The sequence below is a fragment of the Hyperolius riggenbachi genome, chromosome 6 (genome assembly GCF_040937935.1).
Source record: "Hyperolius riggenbachi isolate aHypRig1 chromosome 6, aHypRig1.pri, whole genome shotgun sequence".
NCBI classification, from domain to species: domain Eukaryota; kingdom Metazoa; phylum Chordata; class Amphibia; order Anura; family Hyperoliidae; genus Hyperolius; species Hyperolius riggenbachi.
Window position 1 is genome coordinate 204,450,312 of NC_090651.1, and position 12,878 is coordinate 204,463,189.

Genomic DNA, 12,878 nt, shown 5'->3' on the forward strand with positions numbered 1-12,878 from the left:
CTTGGAGTATAGCTGGTGCAGCGGTTGCTACCAGCTATCTCTTCTGTTCTGTCTCCTGGGATCGCGCTAGCCACTTTTCGCTAGCGCTGGGGATCCTTCTGTTCTGTCTCCTGGGATCGCGCTAGCCACTTTTTGCTAGTGCTGTGGATCCTTCTGTTCTGCTATTCTGTACCTGGATCGCACTCGCTTCTCGCTGGTGCTGTGGATCCTATCTCTCGCTTGTCCCTGTTTTCGTGTGTCTGTCTTGTCTGCTACGGACGCTTGCTGGAGGCTCGGTGAGGTAACCGTTAAGCAAGCGTTCGCGTCCTCTGTTTCATGTTTGTCTGTCGATGGTTAGTTAGGCGTGCTTGTCTCTATTGTGCTTATCACGTGGAGACCGCGCATAACCGCGTGCACTGTTGCGAATGAGTGCGGTGTTCGCGGTTAGCTAGCGTTTGTTATTTTCCGTATTTCCTCATTGTATGATTTGCTGTGCCTTTGCTACTCTCGTGCTCCGCCTTGCTGTAGCCTTGTGTCACGCTTGGCAATCGCACCTCTCGCGATCGCGTTCCTGCTTCGTATCTGCTGTGGTGTGTGCACAGTCGCAGGTTGGCGACTATTTTTATGCACACACACAATCTGTCTCTGTGCTCACTCTCAATCGCTTCTCTTGCGATTACAGTTCTTCCCTTCGTACAATTCCTGTCTGGCGTGTGTGGTAGAGCAGAGGAGCTGTTCCTCTGCACTCCACAGCTCCACCTGCCGTCAGGAATTTCCCTTTGCAGGTGCATTGCACCTACTGCTGGGGTCCTGCAAATTTATACGCTTGTGGAGGAAATCCACCGTGTCAGCGCACGTCTGGTGCGCTGACCACGGAGACGATTCCACAATCGTTACAGGAACAAGTACAACGTTCTGGAATGGCCATCTCAGTCCCCAGACCTGAATTTAATTGAAAATCTGTAGTGTGAGTTAAAGAGAGCTGTCCATGCTCGGAAGCCATCAAACCTGGATGAACTAGAGATGTTTTGTAAAGAGGAATAATCCAAAATACCTTGAAGCAAAATCCAGACGTTCATTGGAACCTACAGGAAGCGTTTAGAGGCTGTAATTTCTGCAAAAGGAGGATCTACTAAATATTGATTTCATTTCTTTTTTGTGGTGCCCAAATATATGCACCTGCCTAATTTTGTTTAAACAATTATTGCACACTTTCTGTAAATCCAATAAACTCAATTTCACTTCTCATATATCACTGTGTGTGTCTTCTATACAATATATTTAACTGACATGATTTTCCTGTATAAATCGTTGGTTGTTGCGATAAAAAATGACGATTAACAAGGTTGCCCAAACGTTCGCATCCCACTATATGTAAACATATACACATAAAAAGTATGTTTCTTCCAGAATAAAATGAGCCATAAATTACTTTTCTCCTGTGTTGCCGTCACTTACAGTATGTAGTAAATATCTGACAGAACTGACAGGCTTTGGACTGGCCCATCTCCTCTTAGGGGATTGTCAGGGTTTTCTTTCTTTATCAAAAGCACTTAGTGAATGGCAGGTGCTCCGTCCAACTGTCAAAAAAGTGTGCAGCGAGCAGGGAAGCTGGCCAGCATCTTTGTATAAATCTTTTTCAAGTAGTTTCTTTATAAAGAATAAAGGCCATGCTATGAATCCCCTATAGAGAGGTGGACTAGCTCAAAACTGTCGTAAATATCAGATTTCTACTACGTGCTGTAAGTGACAGCAACATGGGCGTAATGTAATTCATAGCTCATTTTACTCTGGAAGAAACATGCTTCTTATTTGTATGTGTTTCCATATATTTAAAATGTTAATGTTTTCGCGACAGTGGTCCTTTAACACACAGTGCTTGGGATAATGGAAGTCAATGGGCAACGCAGTAAGTCTGAACAACAGGGAGTGGTGCATTGTAGCGCACATGCGCAGACTGACAGGAATCCCTGTGACATAATTCTTGTCTAGCAGGGAGTACATTCACTGAGCGGAGGGGCGGCAATATGCATATGTCCCTGTTGGCGCCAGAGCATGGCATTGCACCCCAACCCATGCAAAAATCAGGTGTACAACAGGTGTATTAGAGAACTATATAAGAAAAAAGAAACATATATATATATATATATATATATATATATGTATATATATATATATATATATATACAGTATATATATATATATATATATATATATAGTATATATATATATATATATATATATACTGTATATATACATAGTAAGTAAATAAGTGAATTGTGTTGCTGTAAGTATGCATGAAAAATGGCACACTGGAGTCAGGTCCATTACAATACGAAAGCTTACTCTTATTACTGGTACTGAGTCGGGGCACAGCGTGTATGTTGGGGGTCTTCATTTTCCCAGTAAGCACTTTATTGCTAAGCAGGTAAAGTGGGCGCAGGTGGCACATTGGTTAACGGGGGGGGGGGGGGGAGTAATTTTACAGATATTCTACTAGCAGATATCTCCAGTGCCCAAATTACCACTGCGGACTGCGCCTTTATTACATGTGTGCCTTTGTTCTATTCAATTCTTTATTCTCTTTGGGCTTTTGCTACTTAGGTTTACAAGCAAATATGCACTGTTGTTTCATGAAATTATTTGCAAGATTACTTCAGTATCTGTGCATTATTTATTTGTATTTTGACTTAAATGTACTTGATCAATATTTATAACCAGTACTTTAAAGTTGCAATACATATTCACTTATTTATTAATTGAGTACATACGTATTAAGCCGTCGACCAGCAGCCACTCTGTATTTTCCCCCCAGAAAAGTACTGTCAGATAGGATAGCAGCTAAGTTACAAAACAAACAGTTGATCCTATTCCAAGACGACAGCTCAGTGCTGCCTGACGTCGCGGAGACCCAAGTGGGAAACACTATCCATAAGTACTGAAATTAACTCTAAGATGGCACACCAGGACACCCACCTGCAGCTTTTACTAAACCTATTTGTTTGGTGGCGTAGATAGGGCTTTCCTCTGGGTCTCTGCACCCTCAGGCATTCCTGAGTTGTCATCCGTGGAATTGATCAACTGTTCGTTTTGTGATCTATCAATTGCTATCCTACCTGACACTAGACTTTTCTGCAGAGAAAATACAAAGGGTCGGGTGATCGATGGCCAAATTTGTATGATCTCTTAGTTGATAATGTTTTGCCCCTGTGATGTATATGGGCAGCAAGGTGGTATGGATAGCACTCTCGGGGGCATTCTGAGAGCAGTAGGCCACAAGTGTTTCACTACACTCAGGTGTAAGATAATTGTGAGTGGGGCATGGTTTGTGTTAGAAGTAGGTGGGGGATGGTTAGGGTTAAAAGACCACTATCGCAAAAATCGTAAAATTTCACATACAGTGGAGGAAATAATTATTTGACCCCTCACTGATTTTGTAAGTTTGTCCAATGACAAAGAAATGAAAAGTCTCAGAACAGTATCATTTCAATGGTAGGTTTATCTTAACAGTGGCAGATAGCACATCAAAAGGAAAATCGAAAAAAGAACCTTAAATAAAAGATAGCAACTGTTTTGCATTTCATTGAGTGAAATAAGTTTTTGAACCCCTACCAACCATTAAGAGTTCTGGCTCCCACAGAGTGGTTAGACACTTCTACTCAATTAGTCACCCTCATTAAGGACACCTGTCTTAACTAGTCACCTGTATAAAAGACACCTGTCCACAGAATCAATCAATCAAGCAGGCTCCAAACTCTCCAACATGGGAAAGACCAAAGAGCTGTCCAAGGATGTCAGAGACAAAATTGTAGACCTGCACAAGGCTGGAATGGGCTACAAAACCATTAGCAAGAAGCTAGGAGAAAAGGTGACAACTGTTGGTGCGATTGTTCGAAAATGGAAGGAGCACAAAATGACCACCAATCGACCTCGCTCTGGGGCTCCACGCAAGATCTCACCTCGTGGGGTGTCAATGGTTCTGAGAAAGGTGAAAAAGCATCCTAGAACTACACGGGAGGAGTTAGTGAATGACCTCAAATTAGCAGGGACCACAGTCACCAAGAAAACCATTGGAAACACATTACACCGCAATGGATTAAAATCCTGCAGGGCTCGCAAGGTCCCCCTGCTCAAGAAGGCACATGTGCAGGCCCGTCTGAAGTTTGCCAATGAACACCTGAATGATTCTGTGAGTGACTGGGAGAAGGTGCTGTGGTCTGATGAGACCAAAATAGAGCTCTTTGGCATTAACTCAACTCGCTGTGTTTGGAGGAAGAAAAATGCTGCCTATGACCCCCAAAACACCATCCCCACCGTCAAGCATGGGGGTGGAAACATTTTGCTTTGGGGGTGTTTTTCTGCTAAGGGCACAGGACAACTTAATCGCATTAACGGGAACATGGACGGAGCCATGTATCGTGAAATCCTGAACGACAACCTCCTTCCCTCTGCCAGGAAACTGAAAATGGGTCGTGGATGGGTGTTCCAGCACGACAATGACCCAAAACATACAGCAAAGGCAACAAAGGAGTGGCTCAAGAAGAAGCACATTAAGGTCATGGAGTGGCCTAGTCAGTCTCCGGACCTTAATCCAATAGAAAACCTATGGAGGGAGCTCAAGCTCAGAGTTGCACAGAGACAGCCTCGAAACCTTAGGGATTTAGAGATGATCTGCAAAGAGGAGTGGACCAACATTCCTCCTAAAATGTGTGCAAACTTGGTCATCAATTACAAGAAACGTTTGACCTCTGTGCTTGCAAACAAGGGTTTTTCCACTAAGTATTAAGTCTTTTATTGTTAGAGGGTTCAAAAACTTATTTCACTCAATGAAATGCAAATCAGTTGCTATCTTTTATTTAAGGTTATTTTTTCGATTTCCCTTTTGATGTGCTATCTGCCACTGTTAAAATAAACCTACCATTGAAATGATACTGTTCTGAGACTTTTCATTTCTTTGTCATTGCACAAACTTACAAAATCAGTGAGGGGTCAAATAATTATTTCCTCCACTGTACATGTAAACACATACTAATAAGCAGGGGTCTAGTCCTGGAAAAAGAGGTGAGTGGACTCACCCTAAAAGCCTCTGCGCGTAGCGCGGCGCACCAAAAAATGGGCATGCTTAAGCATAGCGTGGGCATGGTCATGGGTGGGGCCAAATATACATGGCCTTAGCAGTGGTATAAAAGGTCTGCCAGGGGAAGTTTGAGCTCTGTCGTAGTGTATCCCCTAAAAGTAGATGTAATCTGACAGCATTTCACCAAAAATACACATAATCTGGCAGAGGTTCCTCCAAAATACAGATAATTTGGCAGTGGTTCCCCCCAAAATAGACAATCTAGCAGCAGTAGTTCCCCCAACATACACATAATCTGGAAGCAGTTCCCCAAAATACGCGAAACCTGGCAGTAGATCACCCAAAATACACATAACACCCAAAATACATGTAATCTGGCAGCAGTGGTCCCCCAACATACACAATCTGGCAGCGGTTCCCCAAAATACACGTAATCTGGCATCAGCTGTTCCCCAAAAAATACAGATCGGACAGCAGTTCCCCCAAAATAGGTACCCCCAGTATACCTAGCCAGGTCTATAGGTGTCCCCAGTATAAGTAGCCATGTGTATAGTTGTCCCAGAATAGGTGGCCAGGTGTAGAGATGTCACCAGAATAGGTAGCCAGGTGTCTAGATGTATTTAGAATAGGTGGCCAGGTGTATAAATATTCCCAGAATAGGTGGCCAGGTGTATAGATATTCCCAGAATAGGTGGCCAGGTGTATATATGTCCCCAGAATAGGTGGCCAGGTGTAAAGATGTCCCCAGAATAGGTAGCCAGGTCTATAGGTGTCCCCAGTATAGCCAGGTGTCCCCAGTATATGTAACCAGGTGTTCAGGTGTCCCCAGTATAGCCAGGTGTCCATAGTATATGTAGCCAGGTGTATAGGTGCCCCCAGTATAGCCAGGTGTATATGTGCCCAGTATATGCAGCCAGGTGTGTAGGTGCCCCCAGTATATATAGCCAGGTGTATAGGTGTCCCCAGTATAGCCAGGGGTACATGTGCCCAGTATATGTAGCCAGGTGTATAGGTGTCCCCAGTATATGTAGCCAGGTGTATAGGTGTCCCCAGTATATGTAGCTAGGTGTATTGGTGTACTCAACTCGCCGGAGCAGGAGGAGGTAAGTCCAGCCCACTGATGCCCGCTGCCAGCCACCGCCACTGCAAATGTTTTGGAGAAGAGAGCCAGAAGGAGGAGCCCCAAGGTGAGGGAAGGGGGGGGGAGATGTCCGCCCTTCCCCACTGCTCTGCACAATGCTCCTCTCCACTGCGCTGCTCCCCTCCATATATGCTAGGGTGGACGACGTCCACTCTCCAATAAAAGTAAGTGGACTTCGTCCACCCGCGTTCACACAGGACTCGACCCCGGCTAATAAGTAGTACATTTCTTCCAGAGTAAAATAAGCCATATATTACTTTTCTCCTATGTTGCTGTCACGTACAGTAAATATCTGACAGAACTGACAAAAAGTAGGGATAATAAAAATTGCACCCTGCAGGAAGAAAACACAGAGACAACAGGAGCCCAAATGGTGCCGTATGTCACAGTACCAGAAGCATGTAAAATATGCGAATGTATTATACTCACAAAGGTGGGTTGCAGAAGGGCAACCGACCACTAGAAGCAGGTGGAGATGAATAACCCCGACTCCACTCGGGTGACCAGACAGAGCTGGTGATGGTCGCACTCTTGATAAAAAGCAAACCTCAAATGACCTAAACTGGTCAAAGAGGGTTGATCCCCCTCCAAAAGGAGGGTGAAGGCACAAGGTAAAGGGGGAAGAGGCGCCCAAAGCAAATAAAATACGTTAAAAACAAATAAAATGAAAAAAGTGAGGTGGCTTACCTCAATGAAGACAAATTCACGTATTAATAGAATTTTATTGCACTGGCAAAGCGTTTCGTGGGTGCATACCCACTTCCTCAGGCCAAATAGCAGTGCCTAATAGTGCTTGTAGCCACAAATAAGGCACCTCTATTGTGGCTACAAGCACTATTAGGCAGTGGCGTAGCTAAGGAGCTGTGGGCCCCGATGCAAGTTTTACCATGGGGCCCCCCAAGCACTCTATACATAACTATTGATACGGCGCACCAAAACCTGCCAATGGCAACTACAGTGTCAGAGATGCAAGAAGGGGATGGGGAAAATTTTCTTAATGATTACCACTATTCAAAGTATCTATAGAAGTGATTTTTATGAGCACAGGACCAATAGAGAGCCAATACTGTAGTTGAGGGAGGGCCCTTCGGGGCCCCTCTGGCCCAAGGGCCCCGATGCGGTCGCAACCTCTGCAACCCCTATTGCTACGCCCCTGCTATTAGGCACTGCTATTTGGCCTGAGGAAGTGGGTATGCACCCACGAAACGCGTTGCCAGTGCAATAAAATTCTATTAATACGTGAATTTGTCTTCATTGAGGTAAGCCACCTCACTTTTTTCATTTTATTTGTTTTTAACGTATTTTATTTGCTCTGGGCGCCTCTTCCCCCTTTACCATCTGACAGAACTGACAGGTTTTGGACTAGCCCATCTCCTCATGGGGGATTCTCTGGGTTTTTTTATTTTCAAAAGCACTTAGTGAATGGCAGTTGCTCTGTCAAACTGTCAAAAAAAATTGTGCAGCTAGCAGGGAGGCTGCCCAGCATCTTTTTATAAATCCTTTTCAGGGAGTGTCTTTATAGAGAATACAGGCCATGCTCAGACTCCCCCATGAAGAGATGAACTAGCCCAAAACCTGTCGGATCTGTCAGATTTCTACTACTTACAGTAAGTGACAGCAACATAGGAGAAAAGTAATTAATGGATCATTTTACTCTGGAAGAAATGTATTTCTTATTTGCATGTGTTCACATGTATTTTAAATTTTACAATTTTTGTGATAGTGGTTCTTTAAAGGGAACCCGAGGTGGGCAGTTGGGACACAGAGGCATGTTCTCTGCCTCATGACATGCCTCTGTGTCTCCACCCTTCCGCTCTCTGCCCCCCACGACCGCACTATAGCCCCCCAAAATTAGCAACATTTGTCGCTATCTCGGAAGTAAACACAGGGAGAGGGATTGTATATAAAATCACACTAGACTCACACCTAGACCAGGTCTGTGACTCTAGACCTGGAAGCCGGTGCCAACTTCTGCAGGTACACCACTAACTTTTTCAGAAACCTACGGAGCGCAATAATTTATTGCGCACCGATAGTTTTCACGCAGCGACGGTGAAAAAAGGTATCCCTAAAGGACAATTCCTTAGGGCGCGTCGGATCTCCTCGAGAATCGGGGACTACGATGAGGCAGCTGAGAGACTCATTAAAAAAATGACAGAGAAGGGTTATGATGAGGGTGTCCTTCGACAAGTCAGTGAGGAAGTACGGGCTGTAGACAGGAGTAGCCTTATGTTGCCAAAAGTGAAACAGGGTTCTAGTAGAATCCCCTTTGTTTGTGACTTTGGTTTTTTGTCGGGGCGGATCCGTTCTGTGGTGTGGAGATACTGGCCGATCCTCGGACAGGATCCGGAGTTTGGGAGACTGTTCGGGGATCCGCCGGTGTTTGCCTACCGGAGGGGGAGAACCATACGCAGTTGGGTCAGTAAAACTGATATACAGCCACGTCCAGGGAGGGGGGTTCCTCCACAGAGGAGGGGAACTGTTCCCTGTCTTGGCTGCAATTGCTGCAACGCAATTTTGAAAGGTCCATTTATCTCCCATCCGTCGACCGGCGAGAGGATACCCATTAGGGACAGGTACACCTGCTTGAGCACATACGTTGTGTATGGGCTCAAGTGTCCCTGTGGGTATGCCTACATAGGAAAGACGGAGCGGGAGGTAAAGAAAAGAATTCAGGAACACAAAAGGGATATATCTAATTTTGCAGCAGGTAAAAAGGAATATGAGACATCTGTCTCACGTCACTTCCTGAAAAAACAGCACACCGCGGCTCAGCTGCGGTGGTTTGTTGTTGATGATGTTCCGGTGTTCTCAAGAGGGGGAGACAGAAAAAAGAAATTACTCCAATGTGAGGCTAAATGGATCAGGAGGTTTAACTGTGTTGACCCCAACGGTTTAAATGAGTGCCTGAGCTTGAAATGTTTCCTCTGACTGTCCTCTCTTTTTAGGTACAGAATGTTGGCTGCTCTCTGTTACTCATACAGGATCATATTCTAAATTGATGGACTTTGTGAAGAACAAGATTTAAGATGTATGGACTTTAAAATAAGGGGGTAGGCTATCCTCGGGATTATCTGGGGTAGACACCTTATGGTGTAGTTCCCTTGTTTGTTTAGGTCTATTTTGTAATATGTGATTGATTGTTTATTAGAAATTTCAATTTGGTCACCTGATACAGGTGACTTCCTGTGGGTGGGGTATAAGGGTGTCATGTGTGCTGGGAGGGGCAAACCTGAGGAAGGGCGTGGCCCGAAACATGTCGTGTCCTGACACTCTGTAACTGTATGCACTCAATACAGATTACTTGAAATAGCCTTCTGTGTGCCGTCTTCTTTCCTGGTGTACAGGGAGAGGGATTCCCTGTTCAAAACGCCAGCCAGGGGCATTCCTGCAGGGTTTCCAGAGCGGCCATTGGGCAGCTCTATCTTCCTGGCCCCGCCCCCCTGTCGCTTCCTTGCTTCCTTGCATGCTGTGATAGACGCACAGTTTCTCCGTGCAGCTCCGTGACCTATAGGTCACGAAAGTGAAAGTTGGCCATTGCGGCCCAAGGGAGCAGCAGTTCTTAAGGCTACCTGGTCTGCTCAGCCCACTGGAACAGGTAGCCTACTTTTTTTTTGTGAGACAACTTTGGGCTCTCCTTAGGAGTTGGTGGCGGGTGATAAGAGTTAGGAGTAGGTGGGGTGTTGCTAGGAGTAGGTGGGGTGGGGATAAGAGAAGGTGGGGGAAGGTTAGCGTTAGGCATAGGTTGGGGAAGGTTCAAGTGAGAGTTAGGTTACAGAGGGTGATAGCGGATAGTAGAATACTGGTAAAATTACTGATATTTTACTGCTGTTTCATGCCCATTTTTGCCTGCGCCTCTTTTGCTTAGATTTCTGCATCTTTTTTGTTAGTGTTAACATTATAACTGACAATGAGCTGAACAGTACCCATTATTAAACGAATTGGGGTATTTTACCTTTGTTGTACTTAAAGTGTACCCGAGGTGACCTGTGACGTGATGAGATAAACATGCAGTACAATGCCAAGCGTGCAAATAACTGTGTGTGTGGTTGTGTTCCTTCTCTTCCTTTTCTGCGTGAAAGAGATAAATATTAACAGAAACTACAACTAACTTTCTCTATAGTCCGGACTTTGTCAGAATAATCGCCATAAAATTCTTGCAAGCCAGTGAACAACTTATAAGTCCACAGGATAGATAGAAAAAGGTCAATAGTTCATATATGTTGCTCTGCGATGCTTGAAAGACATTGTGCAGAGACAATGAAACATTCAATCTACTTTAATTCTACTATTACTTGACGTTTTTACACATAAAATGAAAGTGTAATATATCTAAAAAAAAAAGTCATCTTTAGGAGTAGGAGGATAGAAACAAGTTTGTCTCATCAGTTTGTTTTCACCTCAGGTTCACTTTAACCTGACTTGAGGAGATAATAATAAGAAGATAATATTGTAAGTTCAAATTTAGCATGAGATAATTAGTTCAGATTTAGGAAAGTGTCATAAACAATTCAATACCTATTGTGCTAAATAACATATAACAGTCTACACTGCAAACAGTTACAAGTCTGGGACCCTTGACATAATCCCTTAGATGGCCAGATCTAATGTTTCTTTCAATTTAGAACCTACCTGGAAAATTATCTGTAGACAATGCAGTTAATTTATTGAGGCCCATATTATCAGCTCAAGGTGTTTCTTCCTGTCTGTGGGGAAATATTCTTAGTGTATCTTAGAAGATCGTGTTTATGAATACTAGGTACTGTACATTCTGTAAAATCTCTCCATATTGTAATCGTTTACAAGTAATTAAGTAACTTTTTTATTTTCTTGTCTTTTGAAGATTGCCAACAATGAAATCTGCCAGGGCAGTAGTGGTTTTCCGAAGACCAAAATGAACAGTAAACAAGGTAAGTGGGCCAGTAAACCTGATAAGTTTTATAAAATTTGTTCTGTAATTATATCTCGCCCTAAACTGACCTATTTTGGTTTTCTATCCGGAGTGGAGTAAGAATCTCCATGTTCTTTTTATATCCTCTTGACTACTAACACCCATAACAAGGGTGAAGAGGCACCCAAAATGAAATAAAATTACATTAAAACAAAAATAAAATAAAAAAAAAGTATCTGGCTTACCTCCTGAATTACACAAATATAATAATATAAAGGTTTTATTAGCACTGGCAGTGTCCACAGTTGTCCCCCTGTATTCACTGTCGTCCCCCTCTGTCCTCTGGTGTATCTTTCTGTGTCCACTGTCCCCGTGTCCACTGTCACCCTGTGTCCATTGTCAACCCCCTGTGTCCTCTGGTGTCCCCCTGTATCCTCTGGTGTCCCCCTGTGTGTCTCTCTGTGCACTGTCTCGCTGTGTCCACTGTCGTCCCTGTGTCCTCTGGTGTCCCTGTGTCCTTTGGTATTCCCCCGTGTCTTTCTGTGTCCACTGCCATCCGACTGTGTCCTCTGGTGTCCCCCTGTATCCTCTGGTGTCCCCCTGTGTCTCTCTCTGTCCACTGTCCCCCTGTGTCCACTGTCGTCCCTGTGTCCTCTGGTGTCCCTGTGTCCTTTGGTATTCCCCTCTGTCTTTCTGTGTCCACTGTCCCCGTGTCCACTGCCATCCCCCTGTGTCCTCTGGTGTCCACTTTGTCCTCTGGTGTCCCCCTGTTTCTATCTGTGTCCACTTGTGTCCCTCAGTGTCCACTAGTGTCCCCCAGTCTCCTCCATCATGTGTGTCCTCCATACCTCTGTCCTCCAGTGTCCCCCAATTATTATGTCCCTCTGTGTCCTCCTCTGTCTCTCTGTGTCCCCATCCTCTGGTGTCCCTTTGTTTCCACTGTCCTCCCCCTGTGTCCTCTGATGTCCCCCTGCGTCCTCTGGTGTCTTTTTGTTTCCACTTCCCCCCTGTGTCCACTGTCGTCCCCCTGTGTCCACGGTCATCCCCCGTGTCCATTGGTGTACCCCTGTGTCCCTGCGTGTACCCTGGTGTCCTCCATCACATGTGGCCTCCTGTCCTATGATGTCTCTCTCTATGTCCTTTGTCCCCCTTCCTCTATCCCCCTGCTCTCTGTCCCCATGTCTGGTGTATATACATACTTGCAGCCATGCCGTGATCAATAGGAAGGAGTTGCGCTGTTTTGTGGGCCAAAATCAGGTAGGGTGGTGCTGCCCCAGACTGCCAATCATGACCTGACTGCTCCTAGCTTCTTTCTTAATAGGAGCTGATGGTCTCGAAGGCGGGACTACAGAGCCACCTGGGGCGGCGCCCCCGCCTGATTGGACGATACATCCGAAAAATACGAGATCACACTTCTGTGAAAGCAAACTGTCCACTTAGGTAGCAATGCTGATTGGCAATCGATTTTAAATGCTGTTGTGCAAATGGAATAGACAACAGGTGGAAATTATAGGCAATTAGCAAGACATCCCCAATAAAGGAGTGGTTCTGCAGGTGGTGACCACAGACCACTTCTTAGTTCCTATGCTTTCTGGCTAAAGTTTTGGTCACTTTTGAACGCTGCCGGTGCTTTTACTCTAGTGGTAGCATGAGACGGAATCTACAACCCACACAAGTGGCTCAGGTAGTGCAGATCATTCAGGATGGCAGAGAAAATTTGTTTTGTCTGTCAGAGTAGTGTCCAGAGCATGGAGGCGCTACCGGGAGACAGGCCAATACTGTACATCAGG

The 12,878-nt window shown here is 44.9% G+C and overlaps 1 protein-coding gene across 10 annotated transcripts in view; it reads left to right on the plus strand.

The window, feature by feature from the left end:
* LOC137521286 (CMP-N-acetylneuraminate-beta-galactosamide-alpha-2,3-sialyltransferase 4-like) overlaps positions 1 to 12,878 on the plus strand; it is a 696,719-nt gene that overhangs the window by 611,190 nt on the left and 72,651 nt on the right. For 9 of the 10 annotated variants that reach the window (XM_068240323.1, XM_068240331.1, XM_068240324.1 and 6 more), the window contains one exon: positions 11,041 to 11,107. In XM_068240323.1, coding sequence (XP_068096424.1) covers positions 11,041 to 11,107 — 67 coding nt within the window. Of the gene's footprint in view, positions 1 to 9,145; positions 9,251 to 11,040; positions 11,108 to 12,878 lie in introns of all 10 variants that reach the window. The other variant, XM_068240332.1, reaches the window with a different exon arrangement.